Genomic DNA, 20,459 nt, shown 5'->3' with positions numbered 1-20,459 from the left:
AATCAGTTGATTGAATTGAAAATTTTATTCATCTGAATTTGAGATAATTGTTTATATAAAAATTTGATTCAAAGTTTAATTTATACATGAAAAAAAAGTTTGATCAACATTTAAATTCACTGTTGATTTATAATAATACAAATTGTGAGGAGCAATTAAATGCAACATTTACTCTGAATGAAAATAAAGGTGATGAATTTATAAATGTCGAGTCTGCGTTTTGATCAGAAAAAAAGGGGATTAGGAAATTAACTATTATCTAAATTTAATTAGTTTAGATGATCGAATATTGTTGATAAAGGAGATCTCGAACTCGAAAATAATCATTGGAAAGTGTTCCCTCTATTAGAATACGACCAGTTTCATGGCGTTTGATGGTCACCGAATTGTTACAATGAAGAATTCCACCATGAAATTCAGCTTGGATTCCATCGTTCATGAGAATTTGTTTAAAGTCGGATAATTTAAGTTCATTGACGAAGATATTTTCATGAGGTTGAACATATTTAGCAGCAAGAGGTTGGAGTATTGGTAAAACTTCACGAGATGATGAGGATGAGAGAGAAGAAGATGGAAAATCATCTCCATTTGTTTCCATGTTCATTTCTTGTTGATTTTCTTTATTAATGCTATTAAGAATACCCTCTTTAGAGTCTTTCGATCCATCAGGATTTTGGTCCGTTGATGAGCTCAATGCTTGAGGTTTAAGTGATCGCTCTTCCGACATTTCGATATCAGCATCAATCCAGGCCAATTCAGTTCCATCTTTAGCTTTAACAAAGTTTAGTGTGGACACAAGGGAATCTTTTAATTTAACTTGATAAATGTGACTCTCGGTTGTTGCATCAACAGTTTCACCAACTTTTGGTGTAAAAATTTTCTTTGTTTCCGTTATTGATGAACAATAAACAGCTAATTCGTGAGTTGCTTCCGGTGATCCATGAATTAACACTAAACGACGAGGCTTAATTTGAGAGATAATTTTCTTCAATGAATCTTTGTCCGATCGACCCTCAAAATCAATAAATTGTATATTCGCGTTAACGTAAAACGTTTGAACATTGGTGATACATTTTGTTGGTACTTCTTGTATTTCATTTGCAGAAGCCTTTTGATTAACAGTCTCTTTATCGCCTTTCTTATTTTCCTTGTTTTCTTCAAATTTAACACCTTGATTTGATTCTAATGTTGATGAATTATCAGTTATCGGGAAAAGTTTGTGATTACTGTAGGCACCATAATCGTCCCATTTAATTTTATGCTCCGGGGCGGGAAACATTGGGAACGGATTTTTACCCTGCTTGAAGAGTCCGCCGACTTTAACTTTACCCACTCCAATAGGCATAACTAGATCGTATTTTGAATATCCAAGTCCTTCATGGGTCTCACTTCCTGGTCCCGAACTACCACCAAGTCCAGTGATTCCTAAATTGTAACTGATTCCGCTGTTTGCTCCTTGGCCGATTGTACTTTTATTGATCAAATCATCACCATCCGATTCAGAATCTGAATCAGAATCTGTTTCAACCTTTTTCATGTTTATCATCTCTTTTTTAGCTTGCTCTCTTTTATACTCTTCCAATTCTAATCCTTCCAAAGGTATTCGCTGTTTGATTAATAAAGTGATCAACTTTTGTGAGCTATTAATCAATTGGTGAGCAAGAGTTCCTGGTGGTGATCTTTGGGTTAAGATGATACAATTTCTGGGATTGGTACACCATTGGACAAACAGTTCACGGGCAAATCCAGATTCTAAATCGGGCTGAGAAGCGAGGACGACTCTTGGTTCACGAACTCGTTGTTGAAGCTCTTTTAAATTGTGGCACAATTGTAAATGCCTAAACTGGAATGGATTGTTTCTCTGGCCCTCGAAAGATTTTGTAATCTTTTCACTCATCCATTCAACTTGTGATTTAGCAAATTCAATCACATTGTAAGAGATTGTATTCAAAAGAGCCAATGAATAAGCCAATAGACCGGCATTGGGTGTATGCCAAAGTTGATCTAACATATGAGCCAATTCAAGAACTCGACCTGCAGTGTCAACAGCAATCAGAACATTACCACCATCGCGAAGTGTGGCCAAAATATTGGTCATTAATTGTTCATCACGCTCTTTCCTACGAGCCTGTGAATATTTGGCATTATAAGCATCGGTCACCAATAAACTAGGTCTTGATAAAAAGGATCTTTCGTTAAGCGAACCACCTAAATTACAACCATTTAAATGTCTCTCTCTTTTATGGTTATAATCAACAGCGTAAATTATATCTTCTTCACCGTCTTTAACAATACGCCAAATTGCCCCACCGATCATATGACCCGCCGGTAAAGGGGTAATACTAATACCTTGTCCTCCTTTTAAAGAAGCCGTCTCGTTGTATTTTAATTGAATTATTTTATCGAAAGCAGCATCAACATCATCCAAAGTGAATAAATTAAAATTCTCATAATTATGGCGAGATTGGTGTAAATCGTACATGAACATTTGTCCCATTTTAAAGATCGGAACTGTCGCATAAATGGGACAATCTAAGCCACATTTTCCAACCAAATAAGGCAAAGCACCTATAAGAGAAACACAGAGAATAGAAAAGAGAAATTGACTAACTGATTAATGGAAACAATTTAACAGAACAACAATTAAATTAACTCACCTAAATGTAAAGTATCAGGATGGGAAAGTAGAACGGCATCAACATTTTTAATAGTATTTTTATTGTAAATATTTGTAGGCTCAGAATCAATGTTTGGATCTAAACCACAGTCTAAAAGGAAGGTGAAAGAATCAATTGTTAACAGATAAGCTGGTGGTCCTTCATCATGAGCACCCGATAAAGGTTTAAATTTGATGATGGAAACCATAATTTAAATAAAAGAACTAAATTAACAGAGATGAGAATTAAGTTAACAATGGAAATTGTTGTCAATCATTGAAAAGACAAAGTGATGAACAGATGATTTTGGTGATGAAACTTTCGATACTATCGATAAGTTGAAAAGGAAAATTTTTTTTTCGATTTGATTTTGTTTGAGAAGAAAATTAATTTTTGTGGTCATTTATTTTTCGTATTTTAGTTGATGGTTTTAGAAAAATTTTTGCTTTTCTCTTTTAAGGTTTTAATGGGGCTAAGCCAAGTTTCGCTCTGAGTGCGTTCGCCTCGTCGATTTCGTCTTGATAAGTTTTTCCTCCTCCGCTCGATTTGCCGGCTTTCTCTTTGTTGGAATCTTTTCTTGAGCGATTGTCATCTTTATGACCTAAATAAGGGGCCAGATTAAGGAAAGAAAATTAAGTTAATTGGGTTAATTAAGAAGGATAAAGAGTTATGGTAATGGTCGATTGACTTACGTTCAGATGATTTATCTCTTCTTTTTGTACTTGATCTTTCTTCGCGTCGAGAATGGTCAGAGTATCGATCGTATTTGTTTCGATCTCTGTCTCTACCTCGATCTCGGTCTCTGTCACGATCTCGATCTCTGTCTCTTCCTCTATCTCTATCATAGTCACGATCTCTATCACGGCCTCTATCTCTATCTCTTTCACGTTCTACACTTCGATCTCTTCCTCTACCTCGATCTTTTCTTCTTCTCCTCTTTTCATCATCTAAATCACGTTCTGAAGATCTCTCTCTATTTCTTACATGCTCTTCACCTCGACTCATTTTCTCAGTATTTTTCTTCGAATTGGTATCTTCCATATCTTCTTCATTCTCTTCTTCAGAGTCATCATCAAGCTCTTCTTCTAACAAACTCGCTCTCGGTTCTAATTCACCATTTTCCTCATGAACTCGACGAGCACTAATTCGAGGTAAAATCACATCGAATACTCTGTCTTCTCTTAACAGCATATCGATAAATTCATCCATGTGAATGATTGAAAATTTTCCCATCCGATCGATGTAACGTAATTTCCTGTAATCATTGTAAAGTGGTTCCAAATACTTGTACACATCCAATGAGCTGGTCGTTAATCGCAGGTAATAAGCACTTAAAGCTCGAGCATATCTAAAATTATCATGAAAGAAAAAAAATTCATTTTCAATTAAACCAGCAGAGATTAAGAATAGAAGAAAAAAATTAAAATAAAAGGTAACAAAATACTCACTTGAAATTTGTCTGTTTGATAAATTCGATGATAATATCTTTATGAGGTTGAATTTGTAACATTTTCAAGATCAAACAAAGAAAAGGTGTCGGCTTAATGTTCCCACCGTAAATACCACCGACATATTTTAATTCAGTTGATTTATCAACAAGAGATTCCTCATTGATACCAAAACAATCCTCTTTCCAGAACCTGGATTCATAAATTCTACCCCTGATAATCCTCTCGATTAAATACTGTGGATTAGTTTGATGAATAGATTTAACGTCCTTTAAAGTTCGATTCGCCATTTTTTTCAATGAAAACTCGAAAAATCTCAAGTACCAAAAGTCAAGACAAAAAAACACCGAAAGAAAAATATAACAATCAGCTGATCATCACTGAACTTAGTTTCTCAACTGTTGCAGTATTTCAAGAAAAAGAGAGAAAAACAAACTGAATACCAACAAAACAAATCAAACAATTAGCCAAAAATCAAAGGTAAGTGGAGATCAAACCAATCGAATAGTAAACAATCAATTTAATTCAAATTAAATTTTGACAATTTTGTTTCCAAAAATGAAAACATGTTTGGGATTCGCTTCACAACGAGTACAAAACATATCGATATCAGTATCAGATAGAAAAGCGGTAAACTATGAATGGAATCAAATTTGATTCAATTGTTAACTTTATTGTTTGTTTAAAAAGCAGAGAAAAAATTAATTCAGTAATGAATCAATCAGAATATCAGAATTGGAAAATTAGTTCAACTTAAATGTTATTAGTTGTTGAGAATTTCTTTTTGATTAGTTTTGTTGTTGTTGTTGATTGATTGATTCTGATTATGATTAAATCATCATCAAAGATTTTACCATTGATAAGTTGACGTTTTTGATGACATTGAATTGTAAATTAAGATACTATTAAGAGGAATAAATTGTTTAGTGATAAATTTAACTGTTTCCTGGGCTGCACAACCTCCAATGAATGCAGATATTGAATGTAATTCAGCTCCACCATAACGAGACATTTCATGGACAAAATCATCTTTGGATAAATTGTTACAACCTAAATCATTGATTATCTCTTTTAAGCAGCTTTTAAGTGTTGATATATCACTTTCAACAAGATCATCACAATAACCTGGATATCTATTGTAAAGAGTATAAAATCTACTGATTGATCGGAACATTAAGTAAAATATTAGGTCATCACTTTCATCACCATCAAAATCAGCGCAATTGATCAATTCACGTAATTTACTTGAGATTTTAACTGAACTTTTATCATCGTCACCGGGATTGGAATTAAATTCAGGCCAAATGGGCGATGTTCGGATAATTTTGAGACAATGTAAATTACGGCAAAAAGTTTTCACTTGTTCCTCTGAAATTGAATCCATTGATTTACCCAATGAATTACATACAGAGGTAAGGCAACTGTAAAGGGTTTCCACATCTTCACGGGCTTTGGTTTGATAGATTTGTTGTAATTTAACATAATTTGTCGTGTCCGCGGTCATATCGGGCAGAGATCCTCGAACAGGTAAACACCCGTCACTTTTTTGACTTAAAAATACTTTTAAAGCTTTTACTAGTAACCAAAAACTAGAATTTTCAATTTTACTCTCCATTAAATTTTCAATAACTGGATCATTGAGAATGTCGTAAGTATCACTTGGAATCTTATTTGATGATATAAGGACAGTGTTCACTGATTTAATTGCTTCTTCAAAATTTTCCAATTCGATTTCCGATTCAATAGCATTTTCAGCTGATTCTTCTTCATTGATTATTTTGTTCTTTACACTGGTTTTAATTTTCTTCATCGATTCTCGAATCAATTTACGAATCTCTTCCTTTTCTTTAAAAGATGAAGGTAAACACGTTGGACTTTTACCATTAGTTGATTGCCATATTTTGAGAAATTTGTAAATAATGACAACAAATGGAATTTGTGATACTTCCGAGCGACTATAATCCTCGAAACTTTTAAATGACTCGAAATACTCAGTAAGTTCTGCGAATAAAAAAAAGAAAATAACATTTGGAGAAAAGGGAAAAGATAAATACAGGGTGACAGTTATTCAATGATAGAATTTACCTTTAAATGGTCGATCTAATCGTAAATCTTCAAGTGAATTATCGGGATGAGCTTCAATCACCGGATGTTCACGAACTTGAACTCGAATAAGACCAACAAAACCAATAGAATAGGTAAGAATCAAGGGAATGTTATAATTCCAAGTGATCTCTGACAATTTAGACAGAGTTTTCTCATTATGTACATTAGCAGCAACAACGGTGGTAAAATTTTTAAACAATGACGGATTACTCTCGATGAGAGTTTCAACTGATTCTTCAATATAATCACCGGAAACATCAGGATTCAATTCAAGGAGCATTTGACAGGCAACAGAAGCACGAGATTTACCAAGGCGTGAAGATGTATCACAGAAAAAATTGTTATCATCCTCAGTGGAAACCTTGGAACCATCAATTATAGTAAATGAACCAATACCAGCAAGAACAAGATTCTTTAAAATTTCAGTTCCGGTTGCATTTGCGTTAATCAGACAAACTGAACTTCCTTCAATCAAATATTGACCAGAATCTCCCCAGATTCGCAATTGTCGATCATACTTACGATTCTTTTCATTCTCATAATTGGTAGCAGGAGAAGATGGACTTTTAGGTGACTTTTGATTGCTAATTAAATCACCCAAACGATGCATGTTTCGTTCAAAATTTGATTCTCTAAAATCAAGTGAAAAAAAAGGTCAAAAGTAAGGGTAACAAAAAGATAAACAAAACAATCACAACCCCAAGAGCAAATTGAATAACCAAATATCTTTGAGATTCTAAACAATTGGCTAGAATCTTGAACCAACACGATATTCTTAGAAAAGATAATTTCTCAGTTAACAATAAACAATAAATGGACTAATTAAAAAACCGGTAAGTTGATTAAACAAAAACTCCAAACAATTGCGATCACAATTTGAAGGAACATGTGAAAAGATCCGATCCAATTATCTTTTAGTTTTCGATATTTTCCCCAAAAGGCGCGAAGTTTGAAATCGAATTTCGATTTCATCATTAGAACTTTTTTCTTTCAAAAAGTTTCCATCGATCGATTAACTTACACAGAGAATATTTTATCGAAGAGAATCAAAAATTTCTTTCTAAATTGTGATTGTGATTGTAACTGATTCTAAAATGTGATCATAAACTGCAGAGATAATTAATGAATAATGTTTAGAGTGAAATGTAAACATGAATACGAAATGAAAAAGATTTAGAATCTTAATCAAATCAAACAATCAAATCTAATTAAGAATTTAAAATTGTTCCAATGAAAATGATTAAATTACACAATAAATCAAGATAATTTATTTAATTACTTTAGGGCCATTTTCTTAATCATTTTCACCTTGATCAATTGTGATAATTTTTTTTATACTAAATTAAGTTAAATCAAGATATTTACTGGTTAAGTTGATCATTTGATTTAGTTGGAAATGTTAAAATAAATAAATTAACTTAAACGATAACAAGTCAAGCTTAATTTGTTTCAATTAACTGATTCCAACAAATTAAACTGACTTGTAATTCATTAAATTAAGTAAAATAAAAAATTCTGGTCATTTATTAATCAAAATGATTAGTCAAATATTGTCACCATTATTAACAATCAACAATCACAATCAATTAAACTAACAAACCAAAAAACAAACACTTAACAATATTAACTAATTTTAACAACATTGATTTGCTAAAAAGTTATTGATTATTGTGGTGATCAATTGATTGAATATCAACAACAACAATCAAGTTAATAATCAATTTCATTAAAAGTGTTAAAATCAATGTAATCATCTCATCAAGAAAACTTAATTAGTGTTCATGTTAAATTCAACAATTAACTGGAAAGATTTTGCAAATTATCTGGTGATAACTTTGATTCCTTAACACTTACAATTAACTATTTTAATCAGTGTTTACATTTAACTCTCATCATAATTGAACACAACAATTTAGTTGCAATAATAAACAACAAGATTGTTTAACATTCTCGCAATAGGAAACTAATTTTAATGATTAATTGATTTTCACAATTTGCTTAATTGCCAAAAATAAACCAACACCCAAAAAAGAAAAGTTAATTTCTCAGAATCTATTTTAATTGTGAACCAACAAATCATCATCAAAATTATCATCAGAATCTTTTTTTTTTAATCATTTAAACAAGGAAATTAACAAATCTAACTAAGATTTAACCGGATATCCTTTTAATCATAATCATTACTTAATCATCATCAAATATTAGATAAAGAAAAACAATTTCTCTCATTTTGTAAACATTGATTAACTTGATTACTTCAACCAATATTAATCAACAATCAACAACCTTTTCAATTATATTAACCATTTTCCCTTTTAATATTTTACCACCTTAATTGTTGCAGTGTTTTTGCCTTTGAAAGGCTTAATTGTTTGATTACAATGTTGAATTACTTTGTGGTTCTAATTATTTTATTCAATTGTGGTTCCATTGTTGATAATTTAAATTCGGACGAAGATTGGTCATTAATAATTAATCAAATGATTGATTTTCAACACAGTTGGAAATTTGCAAGAAATGAATCTCGACGATACAAGAAATTTAATTTCTGTCGGAAAACTTTTGATAATCAACGTGATCTTTGTACTAAATTACCTGGATTTACTGGTGAATCAAGTGAATTTCAATTTCTACTTCCAAATTGTTATTGTGACAATGATTGTCATCGTTTCGATGATTGTTGCATCGATAAAGTGGCCGGTGAAATGTCCTCATCAACTGACCATTCATCTCGAAGAACCGATAAGCAACCTTGGTCTTGTGTAGATCTACCGATCTCAATACATGGTCTTTATGCTTACAAAAAGTGTCAACCCGCTTTCCAATCAACGGTAATTGAAGACCTTTGCCTTTCTGAGCCTCGATCGTTTCTCCAATGGTTACCCGCTTTTAGTTTGACCTCAAAAATTTTCTATCGAAATTTATTCTGTGCTGTATGTAATTCCGACCATCGAGAGCTTTTCGATTGGAATCTAACCGTTTCTTGTGATCATAATACTTCACATATCGATATAAATCCTTACATTAGGGAAGACAATTTTAACTATTCAACGGGATTATGGGAATTTACTGTCCCAAACGAAGTTGAGGTCAAATATAAAAGCCAAGAATCTCAATTCGGTGCTGGTGGTGTTTTCACTATCAAGAGTTCAGACGGAAAATGGCGATGTAAACCTTCACTTCCTCAGTTAGAACATTATGATTCGAGGGTTACCTTTGGTACTCGTGCCTGTCAACCGGTCGTCGATTCATGTCCTCCCGATTTCGTCGATAATTATTTAAAAACTTTATGTTCGACTTATACTTTTCTGGTCGGACTTCCACAAAAGAAAACAATCTATCGAAATATATTCTGTGCTCGATGTAATCTTCCAAACGATTCGGACTTAAGACGATTAGATTGTGATCTGAACAATATGTCACCTCATGCAAACGCACCATCGGCGTTCACTTATATTTCACTTCGTCAATTGTTTGATGTCAACTCGTATTCATCGTGTTCACTGTCACACAGTCAAATATACAATCCAAGTACTAAACATTGTATGGTAGTTCAATGTGACACTAATTATTTCATCAATCCCGAAACTGGTCGATGTGAGTCAACAACTTATACCTCCCAGGGTTCCGTTACTTTGAGGTCAGATTGTTTGAGAATTTTTTTCAATGCATCGGACTACATTGTCCAATTCAATGGATCAATTTTACTCAAAGAAAATTCCGTTCTTCTTGATCGTAACTCATATCAAGTGTTCAATAAAATCGATTCATCTACTGGCACTAAGATCAACGGAATATTGACCTGTTACGATGAAAAGCGACTTTATTATTCAGCACCGATGTACTCTAATTATATACAAGGAATTTTATCAATTGTCACTTCAATCTTATCAATACTTGGACTTTGTGGTTACCTTTTTGTGACCAGTTTAGTACCAAAGCTACGGAACCTTCGTGCTCGAATGGTAATGAGCTTATCGGCAGCCCTTTTAGCCGCTAATGTCGCGTTAATCTTTGGGTATTTAGCTCGACCTGCTTCCCCTCACCATGATGGAAGTACTTTTACCAATACTCGTGGGTCACTTTTCTGCATAGTGACCGGTATTAATATTCACTATTGGTACTTGGCCTCGTTTTCTTGGATGAACGTAATGGCCTACGATGCATGGAAATCATTCAAACGAACCCACGAACGATTGTCTAATTCAATGGTTCACTTTCTTAAATACTCACTCTACTCGTGGTTAGTTCCAGCGGTGATTGTCCTCATCTCGGTGGCAGTTGATCTCTCCAATCTACCGAATGAATATCGTCCAATGTATGGACAACGAATCTGTTGGATAAGCACTCGACAGTCGCTTCTGACCTTTTTCGTGGCTCCCGTTTCCTTGATTATCATTGTCAATTTAATCTTTTTCTCCTTGACAACTTATTTTCTTCATCGAGCAAAACGATCAACTCGAATCGTAATCAATTCGAAATCGAGTCAAGAAAATTCTCAAAGTTATTCACTTTATGTTCGATTGGCGACATTAATGGGACTAACTTGGATCTTTTGGTTTTTCGCCGCATTTTCGGGCTTCAATAGTCTCTGGTATCTATTCATCCTCTTGAATGGACTACAGGGTGTTTTCATCTTCTTCTACTTTATCTGTAAGAAGGAAGTTTTTAAAGCGTTTCGCGAACAGATCGGTTTCTACCTCCATGGACATGAAGTTGTCTCTCGAAACTCAACAAGTCGGACAACCGGAAGTAGTTCACTTTTAGCACAAACATCAGCAGCCACATTATTATAATCAAAGTTTGAATCTCATAAGAACAATGATTTCTTTTAATCTTAATGAACCTCAAATGAAAAGTCTTAATTATTAACTAACCATAAATTGTGTAAATAATAAGAAAAATGTTTTCAACCAATTAAATAGAATTAATTTTATTTATTTTTTTGCGAATTCAAAGATATTAAAATACAGAAATATGTCCAATAAATTTAAAAAGATCTTTGTTTTCGATTTGAAAAGTGTTTCCTTTTGGGTGTTCGTCCAGAAAACCATGGAAATTTCCAAACGAATTGTCTTCAGGATGATGAGGATACATTTGAGGATAATGTTCATTATTCATATGATAACGATAATCAATATCTCCGCTATGAATATCATCACGTCTCATATGAGGAGGCATTGGAGGTGGACCAGGAGGGTATTGATAAGGTTGTCTCATTGGTGGAGGACCATGAATATATGGAGGTCGGTTTGGTGGTGGTAAATTGTAATTTAGATCCATGTGATGGTGATGATCAAGACTATATTGTTCATCCATCTCACTCGATGAAAGCATCACAGGTTGACATTTCTTCTCAGACCATTGATTAGCGAAATCTTTTGGAATAGGTTTCGAGAATGGAACTTTTCGCTGTTGTTCACCTTCCTCTTCAAATTTTGATTCAACAGGTGAACAGATTTCAACAGGTGATTTATTTGCAGCCAATCCAGGGAAAATATCCTCACTTCCTCCTTTAGAAATACCCGGTATGGTGTCAAAAATTTCCATTTCACAATATTCAGATTCTTGTGTTTTTGTTTCATTAAGGTTATATTTATCCCCCATCCTATCACCAGGCCGATTTCTTGTCCAAAATTTACACGAATGATCATTAGATCCAGAGGCTAAAATATGACCTAAAGGATGCCAACTTAGTGACCATACAATAGAATCATGAGCTGACTCCATTCCACCAATTTCTTTTTCAACCCCCACTTCCCAAAATAAAATGGAGCCATCCGATCCACCGCTAGCGAAAAGAGACTCGTGAATTGGATGCCAAGCTAAGCAACAGGCTTCTTTTTTATGACCCCTGAAAACTTGCATTTCCGTTTTGATATTTCTGATATCAAAAATTTTGATCAAATGATCTCGTGAAGCGGTTAGAAGCCAATTTCCGTTTTGGTTCCATTTCACGTCCATTACAGTATTTTTATGTGCATGTAAGGTGGCCAAATTGGTGCCAACTCTTGGATCCCATAGCTTAACAGGTTGTTGACTGTCTTTGCTGCCCGAAACAATCAAATCATACTCTGGATGCCAATCAACAGCTTTAACATCAGCCCCATGTCCTCGAAGAGTTAGTTCTTCAATACATTTTAAAAAGTCCCATATCTTTATGGTTCCGTCATCAGAACAGGTGGCAAATTTAGCCCCTGACGAACTCATGGAAAGACCTCTGATTGGATTTTCGTGAGCCCCAAACATTTTAACGTTGTTCATATTACTCTGCCAATACTTAATGTTACCAGATTGATCAGCAGTTACCATCCACAAATCGTCCACGGACCAAACCATTGCTCGAACAGCGGAATCATGAGCTTGTAAAATTGTCTCAAAATTGAATGTCAAACCATTCCACAGAGTGAATTCACCACTTGAGGCACCAGTGACTAATCGTCGACCTTCAGGTGTCCAAATTGTACAAAATATTGGACATCTCATTTTATTGGTTGATGTTCTAACAAATTTAGTTGTGACACAATTAACTGAATTGTCGATGTAAGACATTGGAGGCAATATCAGTGGATAATAACCATAATCAGGTTGAATGGCTCCTCTATCATCGGAATATTTTGCCCAACGATTTGTCTCAATCATGTTTACAACTGATGAATTGTAATCAACTGTTTTTCGAGAAATTGCTTTTCGTAATCGCTTACCATCAAATTCAGTTGCCTGATAAACAGATAATCGAGGTGGTAAAAATCCTTTACTCATTGCAATTGAGAAACAAAAAAAAAGTACAAAACACTATGATGTTTACTAGAAGTCAAAATAACAACAAACTAAAAAAGTTGCGATGAGAAAATTTAAAAATTTTGTTTACTATTTTCTGCACATGCGCAATGGAGTCGATTTCGGCTAATGAGTCATTAGCCGCTGGCTAAACAGGTGATAAACTTTTTAGTCGATTAACTTTCTCATTTAAAATAAACTGTTTTGTTCAAAGAGTAAAAACCTTGAATTGGATGATGGAAATTAAGTTAACAATGGAAATTGTTGTCAATCACTGAAAAGACAAAGTGATGAACAGATGATTTTGGTGATGAAACTTTCGATACTATCGGTAAGTTGAAAAGGAAAATTTTTTTTTCGATTTGATTTTGTTTGAGAAGAAAATTAATTCATCATCTAAATTCCGTTCTGAAGATCTCTCTCTATTTCTTACATTCTCTTCACCTCGACTCATTTTCTCAGTATTTTTCTTCGAATTCGTATCTTCCATATCTTCTTCATTCTCTTCTTCAGAATCATCATCAAGCTCTTCTTCCAACAAACTCGCTCTCGGTTCTAATTCACCATTTTCCTCATGAACTCGACGAGCACTAATTCGAGGTAAAATCACATCGAATACTCTGTCTTCTCTTAACAGCATATCGATAAATTCATCCATGTGAATGATTGAAAATTTTCTCATCTAAAATCTCAAATTAGTTTTGTAATGGATGAAATAAGTTAATTGTTTTCTCTGGTTCACTAATTATTCATTCTTTTTCTCATAAAAAAAACTCGAAGCTCATGTCGAACAGGCGATTCATTTAACCAAGTGAACTGACCTCATCGACGGATCATAATCTTGATGGGTCGAAACTCTAAAGAGTGTTATTATAATACTTCTTAATAGTGATCAACAAGAAATGAGAAAAGTTTCAACACAATCAACTGATTGTCATTTAATTTAATTGATGATTTTCATTGACTTTCCTTGATTTATTGAATCGATGAATTGATTGCACTTTGTTAATCCCTTTAGATTTGGCAGTTTTCACGATTGGGACCAAGTTTATCAGCTGATTAACAAAACAAATTATTAACAAGCAATCAAAAAAAACAGATAACAAGATTTTCAGGTAAAATGTAAATTTGTCCAACAATTAAGTCTGTTAATTGTTCATCTAAACAATTACTCCCAATCAATTTATAAGATTCCTTCCAATGTTGATTTAGTCGCTTTCCTTATAGTTGATATCGATTCAAGATTAAAGTTTAGTTGATTATCATTGATCAAGGGAAGATTAGAAATTGATTGTTTCTTATGGTTAATGATTCCTTTTAGTTTAGTTGGTTTAATTTCATTAGTTAAAAGATTTGACGATGAAGATGATAAACCCTTCAGGTGATTAACCGATTTGTCTTGATTACTTTCTGGTTTTAATTTACCTGAGGGTCGAGAAGAAAATCAAATTAGTTTAATAGCAATGTTAAGATCTTGTTGTTAATTACTCACCGATTCGATTGAGATTAGTATGGGAAGCACTTTTACTTAGATTTCTTTTAATTGTATTCGATTCACTTTCAATTGTCTTTATTGGATTTTCATTGAGATCAAATTTCAATCCATTTCGACCTAATCTCGCTTTGGCCGTTTTGTTCAATCTTCGAATTGTCGATCTGAGTCCATTTTTGTACCTCGAACTAGTTGCATCTCTTTCATCATCTTCATCGTCCGATGTTGTACCTTTTAAAGTCATCGTTGAGAAACCAAGTGATCTGATCAGATCGAAAAGTAAACTAATATCGGTTTGAGAAGAGGATGAACAGTGATTACAATTCGAGGTTGACCTGTTCGAGGTAAACTCTTGAATCGTGTTTGTTGATTGACGATCAATGTAATTATCTGTCTGAGTGGAAACGGAACTTTTCTCAGTAGTGGTTAGTCCTCGATTGGAATAGTTCATCAATTGGTCATTATCTTTTCGCAATCTCCCTCGACCTTTAGATTGTTCCATTGCTGCGATAACTGCTAATCGACGCTTCTCAATTGTCTCACGTTTCTCCTCAATTAACCTTCGTTCTAATTCATATTCTTCTTTCAATCGAAGTTGAACAGCGACCATTCGCCTCTCAGCCGCTTCTTCTTCTGCTCGAACCTTTTCCTTCTCTTCTCGTTCTCGTCTAGCTTTTTCCTCTCTTTGAGCCGAAAGTTCGGCTCGATATTGCAACATTTTTCGTCTCTTTTCTTCCCAATCATCATTGGGACTGATAATCCCACCAAGAGAAGATGTGACACTTCGAGTGTATCGACGGAAATTAACTGTTTCCCCTTGAGTTGAGCCAAACGACACCAACGAATGACTTGGCGATGGAGCTGTTCGAGGTGGAATCAGTGACGATATAGACGATGCAGTTACTAATTGTCGACTCAATAATTCACTCGTTGAATCTTTACCCAACGGTGAGAGTAACGGTGAACATTCAATCGCCCCCAATGATTGTGATTTAATCAATGGACGATTCGAAATGGAATGAGAAAAGTAAGGATAAGAGTATTCCAATTGTGGTATCGATCTGTTGATATTTTCATGTTCAACCGGTTTACTATCATTTCCATTTTCAATTTTCAAGAATAATTTCTCATCATTTGACTGAACTTTCTCCATGGTTTTTGGAGTAATCTGATTATCATCACCTAAAGAAGAAGACAAATCAACAGCATCCATATTGTCATCTAATGTAACAAAAAGTTGATTCTTATTATCATTGTTACCATCGCAAGTTTGCTTGATAAAATAATCGTTTCCATTTGAATTATCAATTGATCTTCGTTCCCATGTTGGTGTTAAACTAGTTACTGATAAATTCTGTGATCTATTGGAACCTGAGATAATTTTAGAAAGAAAAAAAATAATAATTAGATTACTATTATTATTAGTATTCCTTAATTGGAAATCGTTATGTAATCAACTTGTCGTAGGTTTTGAACATAATCAACACAATCACCGAAGAGATAATCTTAAGATCATGGGAATGTTGATTAACTACAAACATGAAAGAGGATAAAGAAGATAATCAGAATGAGAGAGAAAATTTAATCTCTACTTGACAATTAATCTGTTACAATTAAAGTAAATCGACCCACGGGATTATGTTTCTTTCTCCATCTTTCTACAACTTGTTCAAAGAGTCTAATCAATGAATAAGATGTTTGATCAACTGATTAATTTGATTTGATTAATTAACAGAAAACAGGTTAATATTTACTTAGTATTTAATGTTGATCAGATTTTTTTGTTGTTCCATTTGATCAAATAAAAAGTTAATTAATCGTTTTCTCCCCCCAATGTTTACATGTATTAAAAGATATTGAAAGAAAAAGGCTAATCAATAACGTGAACAATTAAATCAATAAGACAAAAAGTTGATCAATATTTTTAATCTCATCTCTTAATTGTTGATTAACAAGGTTCACATGTTTATCTATGTAAATCTAATTGATCAATCTAATCAGTTCAATGGTTTAAATTACAATTAAACTATCACAGGAATGGAGAGACAAACCTTTTGAAAAGTAATCAATGACAATTGGGAAAAAAATATTGTCACAATTAAGTAGCAATTAGACTTACCTATTTGATTGACAAGCTCTAGTATGACTTTGACTTGATTCTTGTTTAAGGTTATATTGTCCATTCAATTATTTGGACTGACACAATAAGAAATTAAGTTAATTGGTGACAATTTATTTTCCATTCGCAACAATTAACTAATCCTTTTTGTTTGGATTTCAACTTACATTGAGTAACCAAAGAGACGAGAAAATAAAAACAAAACCAATTTGTCCTGAAAAGTGAGAAGACATTTTTTGATTGACATTTCATTTAATTGGTTTACCTTTTTTATTTTACCGTTACTTTGGTGTCCCAATTAAATTAATCATTTGTTTTCCAATTTGTAAATCAATTTGATTGAGAAAATTAAATTCATATGTCATCATTACGAAGCAAAGTTAAAACATTTTGATAGACAGCTAATTATTAGTTTTACTATTACTACTCTTGTGTTCCTGTTAATTTAGTTGGTGACAATTGCTATTCACAATTGTTCAGGTCAACAATTAACTCTTGTTAATCACTCATCACTTTTCTGCTATTAATATGGTCTGTTGGTAATATTTGACAAGATTAGTTTAACATTTAAATTGATTAACTTTTACTCTTTGTTAACTAACTGTTTTCTTGGCAAAGGATTTCAAGGTTTTTAATCAATAAACAATCAGGGTAATTATCAACAGTTGATTATTATAAGTGAATGAGTTAATTGTAAGGGTGTTGAAAGTTTGACAACAATCCAGGAATTAAAACTTGAAAGGATTGGCAAAGAATTGGAATCAAGGATAAAAATGATTTACATGTAATTAGGATTAACGTGCAAGAGCAAAACTTTAAATACAATGTCAACAATTAGTTTGTTTTTAATCATTAATTGTTGATAATTTATCAATGAAAGAAACAAAAATATAGTTACATGTAATAATTAAACAATTCGTTGATTGTTTTGTCTTTTTGGTTTAGTTAATTTGTTTATATATATACATTGGTATATATATTTTATGTTCATTACAATTAAGTGATTGAGCATCAAAGTTGATTCATAATGAGAATGATAAAAAATAAGTGATAATAACTATTATCTGTAAACATGAAATTAAAGATAACTAAATTTAATTTGATTATCTGGGAATGCTAGGAAATTCACTTCTTTGGCAGGAAAGAGGTTATTGAGTCTCTTTGGAAATAAACTAAGGCACCGATTCCCAATAGTCCAGAGGTGATCATGGCTACTTTTTGGTAAGACACTGATTTTTGGGTGGATTGAGTTGAAGTTGCATCGATTGATTTTTACCATTAGATTGATTCTTTTTTGTATTATTATCACAACCATTAGATATTAGGGCTTTCTTATCCATCTCTTGAATAAACGACTTGAGGGTGTTAAGTGATATTCCTCCGTCTTCAAGGGTCCTTTTGGCTTGGTCATAAAGCTTATGAACATTTGTCTTTTCAACTCCTCTTTTGATGAATTCTGGATCATTAGCAAGATGATTCCGTAAATATTGGAAGGTTTTATTCATGAAATGCAGATGATTTGAAATATTACACATGATAACATGAGCTTCAATGCAACTTTTGGGTAAGAAGAAGAAGAAGAAGAAGAAGAAGAATAATTAGTGAATCAGAGAAAACAATTAACCTTAATCATTAATTACAAACCTGATTTGAGATTTTCGCTTTAGATACGAGATTCGAGATGGTTGCCAGTTTCTCTTATGAACTTTTTTGATTCCTTCCCATAGTTTGAGTTTTTCTCCATAATTTCTTATGGGCAGTTCGTCGAAATCATTTTCATTGAAACAAATCAGATCAGAATATTGTATTTTCTGTTCTACAAAAAAATTATCCAAATGATAAAGTCCAAGTTCTTTTAGAAAATATTGCATATCAGTCAAATAACTATAATCACATGAAGAGAAAGAGAGAAAAGAAATTTTGTCAACAATTAATACAAATTTCGTTAGATAATAAGTGTGTTACTTACTAAGTTTCATAAGATTTTTCTGTAGTTTTCTTTCCTTCCGATTTCATGAGAATTCCCTCCTCTTCGATTGAAATGGGCTCCTTAGCTTTCAATCGTTCCATTAAAGTACCAAGCTATAAATTATTGAGAGAATATCATCATTCCTATTAATCTCTGAATAAAACAGCACGAAAAGCTAAGTGTAGTGGACTCACCTCATGGAATCCTGATTCGAATGCAAGATCAGCAGGAGATTCACCCTTGTTATTGTAAACGTTAAGTTTTGCTCCATAATCAATCATATTCCGTACAACTGGACCAAAACCTCTTCGAGCAGCAAAATGTAAACACTAATTAATTAAAATGAAAAAGAAACATCAATCATTAGTATAATTATATTGCCTTAATTTACAATCAAAGCTTACAGTCCAATGTTTATTATCTTTCAATGATAAATTAGCTCCACTTTCAACCAAATATAATGCGACCTCCGATTTACCCGTTTCACAGGCATACATTAAAGCGGTTTTACTTGATAAATCTTTGGAATCAACCATGGCCCCTGATTTGATTAAAAGTTCAACAATTGACAGAACTTTATCTTCATCAGCATAAAAACTCTGGCAAGCCGCCATTAGAGGAGTAAATCCATCTGGATAAACAGGAGAAAAGAGAGAAATTAAAATGTTAACATTTAGACACTCGAACATTGAAATTATTAATATCGCACATAGATAACAAGGAAAATTGAGATAAATTGACTATTTACCAAAGTGAAAATTGGGATCAGAGTTTAGATCAAGACAATATTGAACAATATGAGTAAACCCAAAATCACAGGCAAACATTAAGATGGTCCAACCATTTTTCAAGACTGTATCTATGAAGAAACCATGATCAATGGACATTTGTTGCTTAATATAGTCCAAATCTCCGTTAATTGTTGCCAATCTAACATCTTCCATGAGTAACATTCCAGGGGATGGACTTCGAGTCTCCCGGTTCTGAGATGGATCAGGTGATAAACTATTAGTTGAACTTGTCGGTGGATCATCGTTGAACCAAGAGATTTGAAAATCTTTATCATTTTTCTCATTTTCTTTAACTTGTTTCTCTTTTTGGTCATTACCATTCTCTTCACTTTTATCACCATTTTCCGGATCATACCGGTTAACAGAATATTCTCTTTTAGACCGATTATTCTCTTCTTCTAATTCACCTTCAGTTGATGGAGATTTACTTTGATTACCATCTAAATTGTCACTTGTAGAGGGAGAATTTTGAACAACCTTTGATTCTTCTGTAACTGGGCTCACTTTTATCACCGGTGGAAGTGTTGGATAGACAATATCATTCAAACCATCGTCTGAATCACCATCCGATTCGAAATAATCTTTTCTTTTGTAAGATTCAAATCCAGCAGGAAGATAATGACCAGACATGATTAAGTAGAAAACATAAAACTCAACAATAGGAAACACACACACACAGAAATCAGAGATAAAAAAAAGAAAAACTAACAAAGAGAGAGAGAGAGAGAAAAAAAAAGCTAATCAATTAAGAGTGAAAATAACAAAGTAACAACAAGAGAAAAGCTAAAACCTAAAAGCGAAAAACAAAACAAATGAATTAAGTCAAGTTCGAAAAAAATCGATTTTAATCGATCATTTATTCGATTTAGTGGTAAGAATTTCCATTAATAGATGGCGCTGATACTCTAATGGAGTTAAAGTTAATCACAACAATTAAGCTAAATAAAGATTCTAATCAAGTTAATCTTCATTTGGATTATTCGATTAACTATTACTAAAACAAATAATGGAAGAAATAATTTAGAGCCCATTTTGTGGGCTAAATTTGGTTATTTATCTTAAAAATCTAATACAATCAAACCGAATGAGAGATGATA

At 33.0% G+C, this 20,459-nt stretch overlaps 7 protein-coding genes across 8 annotated transcripts; 1 reads left to right on the top strand and 6 right to left on the bottom strand.

Annotated features, from left to right (window-relative positions):
- Positions 1 to 6: 6 nt before the first annotated feature.
- On the bottom strand, positions 7 to 2,904 carry LOC128386321 (cleavage and polyadenylation specificity factor subunit 2-like). The gene is made up of 2 exons (XM_053345342.1): positions 2,658 to 2,904; positions 7 to 2,568 (listed from the first exon to the last, which is right to left on the bottom strand). Exons 1-2 carry the CDS (start codon positions 2,863 to 2,865, stop codon positions 275 to 277), a joined length of 2,502 nt encoding a protein of 833 aa, XP_053201317.1. The 5' UTR covers positions 2,866 to 2,904; the 3' UTR covers positions 7 to 274.
- A 139-nt stretch (positions 2,905 to 3,043) lies between these two features.
- LOC128386328 (pre-mRNA-splicing factor 38-like) lies at positions 3,044 to 4,633 on the bottom strand. The gene is made up of 3 exons (XM_053345349.1): positions 4,106 to 4,633; positions 3,350 to 4,005; positions 3,044 to 3,258 (listed from the first exon to the last, which is right to left on the bottom strand). Exons 1-3 carry the CDS (start codon positions 4,393 to 4,395, stop codon positions 3,113 to 3,115), a joined length of 1,092 nt encoding a protein of 363 aa, XP_053201324.1. The 5' UTR covers positions 4,396 to 4,633; the 3' UTR covers positions 3,044 to 3,112.
- A 119-nt stretch (positions 4,634 to 4,752) lies between these two features.
- Positions 4,753 to 7,095, bottom strand: LOC128386327 (NEDD8-activating enzyme E1 regulatory subunit-like). The gene is made up of 2 exons (XM_053345348.1): positions 6,191 to 7,095; positions 4,753 to 6,106 (listed from the first exon to the last, which is right to left on the bottom strand). The coding sequence occupies exons 1-2, from the start codon at positions 6,819 to 6,821 to the stop codon at positions 4,956 to 4,958; spliced, it is 1,782 nt and encodes a 593-aa protein (XP_053201323.1). The 5' UTR covers positions 6,822 to 7,095; the 3' UTR covers positions 4,753 to 4,955.
- Positions 7,096 to 7,888: 793 nt separating this feature from the next.
- On the top strand, positions 7,889 to 11,147 carry LOC128386323 (uncharacterized). Its single transcript, XM_053345343.1, has one exon. It carries the CDS (start codon positions 8,593 to 8,595, stop codon positions 11,005 to 11,007), a length of 2,415 nt encoding a protein of 804 aa, XP_053201318.1. The 5' UTR covers positions 7,889 to 8,592; the 3' UTR covers positions 11,008 to 11,147.
- LOC128386326 (pre-mRNA 3' end processing protein WDR33-like) lies at positions 11,129 to 13,067 on the bottom strand. Its single transcript, XM_053345347.1, has one exon. It carries the CDS (start codon positions 12,971 to 12,973, stop codon positions 11,174 to 11,176), a length of 1,800 nt encoding a protein of 599 aa, XP_053201322.1. The 5' UTR covers positions 12,974 to 13,067; the 3' UTR covers positions 11,129 to 11,173.
- Positions 13,068 to 13,909: 842 nt separating this feature from the next.
- Positions 13,910 to 17,051, bottom strand: LOC128386314 (coiled-coil domain-containing protein 66-like). 2 transcript variants are annotated; one of them, XM_053345333.1, is made up of 4 exons: positions 16,603 to 17,051; positions 15,744 to 15,854; positions 14,484 to 15,665; positions 13,910 to 14,416 (listed from the first exon to the last, which is right to left on the bottom strand). In XM_053345333.1, exons 1-4 carry the CDS (start codon positions 16,664 to 16,666, stop codon positions 14,175 to 14,177), a joined length of 1,599 nt encoding a protein of 532 aa, XP_053201308.1. In that variant the 5' UTR covers positions 16,667 to 17,051; the 3' UTR covers positions 13,910 to 14,174. The 2 variants fall into 2 exon arrangements, with proteins under 2 accessions (XP_053201308.1, XP_053201307.1); XM_053345332.1 differs by having other exon boundaries at positions 13,911 to 14,416; positions 14,484 to 15,854.
- Positions 17,052 to 17,390: 339 nt separating this feature from the next.
- Positions 17,391 to 20,143, bottom strand: LOC128386313 (ankyrin repeat, SAM and basic leucine zipper domain-containing protein 1-like). Its single transcript, XM_053345331.1, has 6 exons — positions 19,320 to 20,143; positions 18,976 to 19,202; positions 18,766 to 18,900; positions 18,572 to 18,684; positions 18,247 to 18,486; positions 17,391 to 18,159 (listed from the first exon to the last, which is right to left on the bottom strand). Exons 1-6 carry the CDS (start codon positions 19,990 to 19,992, stop codon positions 17,814 to 17,816), a joined length of 1,734 nt encoding a protein of 577 aa, XP_053201306.1. The 5' UTR covers positions 19,993 to 20,143; the 3' UTR covers positions 17,391 to 17,813.
- Between the last annotated feature and the right edge of the window lie 316 nt (positions 20,144 to 20,459).

Source organism: Panonychus citri, unplaced genomic scaffold, assembly GCF_014898815.1.
Source record: "Panonychus citri isolate SS breed McGregor unplaced genomic scaffold, ASM1489881v1 Contig00068, whole genome shotgun sequence".
Classification (NCBI taxonomy): Eukaryota; Metazoa; Arthropoda; class Arachnida; order Trombidiformes; family Tetranychidae; genus Panonychus; species Panonychus citri.
The sequence above is the reverse complement of the archived record's forward strand: the minus strand, read 5'-3'. Positions and strand labels throughout refer to the sequence as shown.

Bases quoted from the DNA above. Each gene is read 5' to 3' on its own strand.
- LOC128386328 (XM_053345349.1), bottom strand. From the start codon at position 4,395: ATGGCGAATCGAACTTTAAAGGACGTTAAATCTATTCATCAAACTAAT. The intron at 4,006-4,105 runs GTGAGTATTTTG...TGATAATTTTAG, and splicing joins ATCAAACAGACAAATTTCAA to ATATGCTCGAGCTTTAAGTG. The intron at 3,259-3,349 runs GTAAGTCAATCG...CCCCTTATTTAG, and splicing joins AAGAGATAAATCATCTGAAC to GTCATAAAGATGACAATCGC.
- LOC128386314 (XM_053345332.1), bottom strand. From the start codon at position 16,666: ATGGACAATATAACCTTAAACAAGAATCAAGTCAAAGTCATACTAGAG. The intron at 15,855-16,602 runs GTAAGTCTAATT...AAATTATCTCAG, and splicing joins AGAGCTTGTCAATCAAATAG to GTTCCAATAGATCACAGAAT. The intron at 14,417-14,483 runs GTGAGTAATTAA...CTCGACCCTCAG, and splicing joins TACTAATCTCAATCGAATCG to GTAAATTAAAACCAGAAAGT.
- LOC128386323 (XM_053345343.1), top strand. From the start codon at position 8,593: ATGTTGAATTACTTTGTGGTTCTAATTATTTTATTCAATTGTGGTTCC.
- LOC128386327 (XM_053345348.1), bottom strand. From the start codon at position 6,821: ATGCATCGTTTGGGTGATTTAATTAGCAATCAAAAGTCACCTAAAAGT. The intron at 6,107-6,190 runs GTAAATTCTATC...TTTTATTCGCAG, and splicing joins ATTAGATCGACCATTTAAAG to AACTTACTGAGTATTTCGAG.
- LOC128386326 (XM_053345347.1), bottom strand. From the start codon at position 12,973: ATGAGTAAAGGATTTTTACCACCTCGATTATCTGTTTATCAGGCAACT.
- LOC128386313 (XM_053345331.1), bottom strand. From the start codon at position 19,992: ATGTCTGGTCATTATCTTCCTGCTGGATTTGAATCTTACAAAAGAAAA. The intron at 18,901-18,975 runs GTAAGCTTTGAT...TTAATTAATTAG, and splicing joins AAGATAATAAACATTGGACT to TGTTTACATTTTGCTGCTCG. The intron at 18,487-18,571 runs GTAAGTAACACA...ATGTGATTATAG, and splicing joins GAAAAATCTTATGAAACTTA to TTATTTGACTGATATGCAAT.
- LOC128386321 (XM_053345342.1), bottom strand. From the start codon at position 2,865: ATGGTTTCCATCATCAAATTTAAACCTTTATCGGGTGCTCATGATGAA. The intron at 2,569-2,657 runs GTGAGTTAATTT...TTTCTCTTATAG, and splicing joins TCCTGATACTTTACATTTAG to GTGCTTTGCCTTATTTGGTT.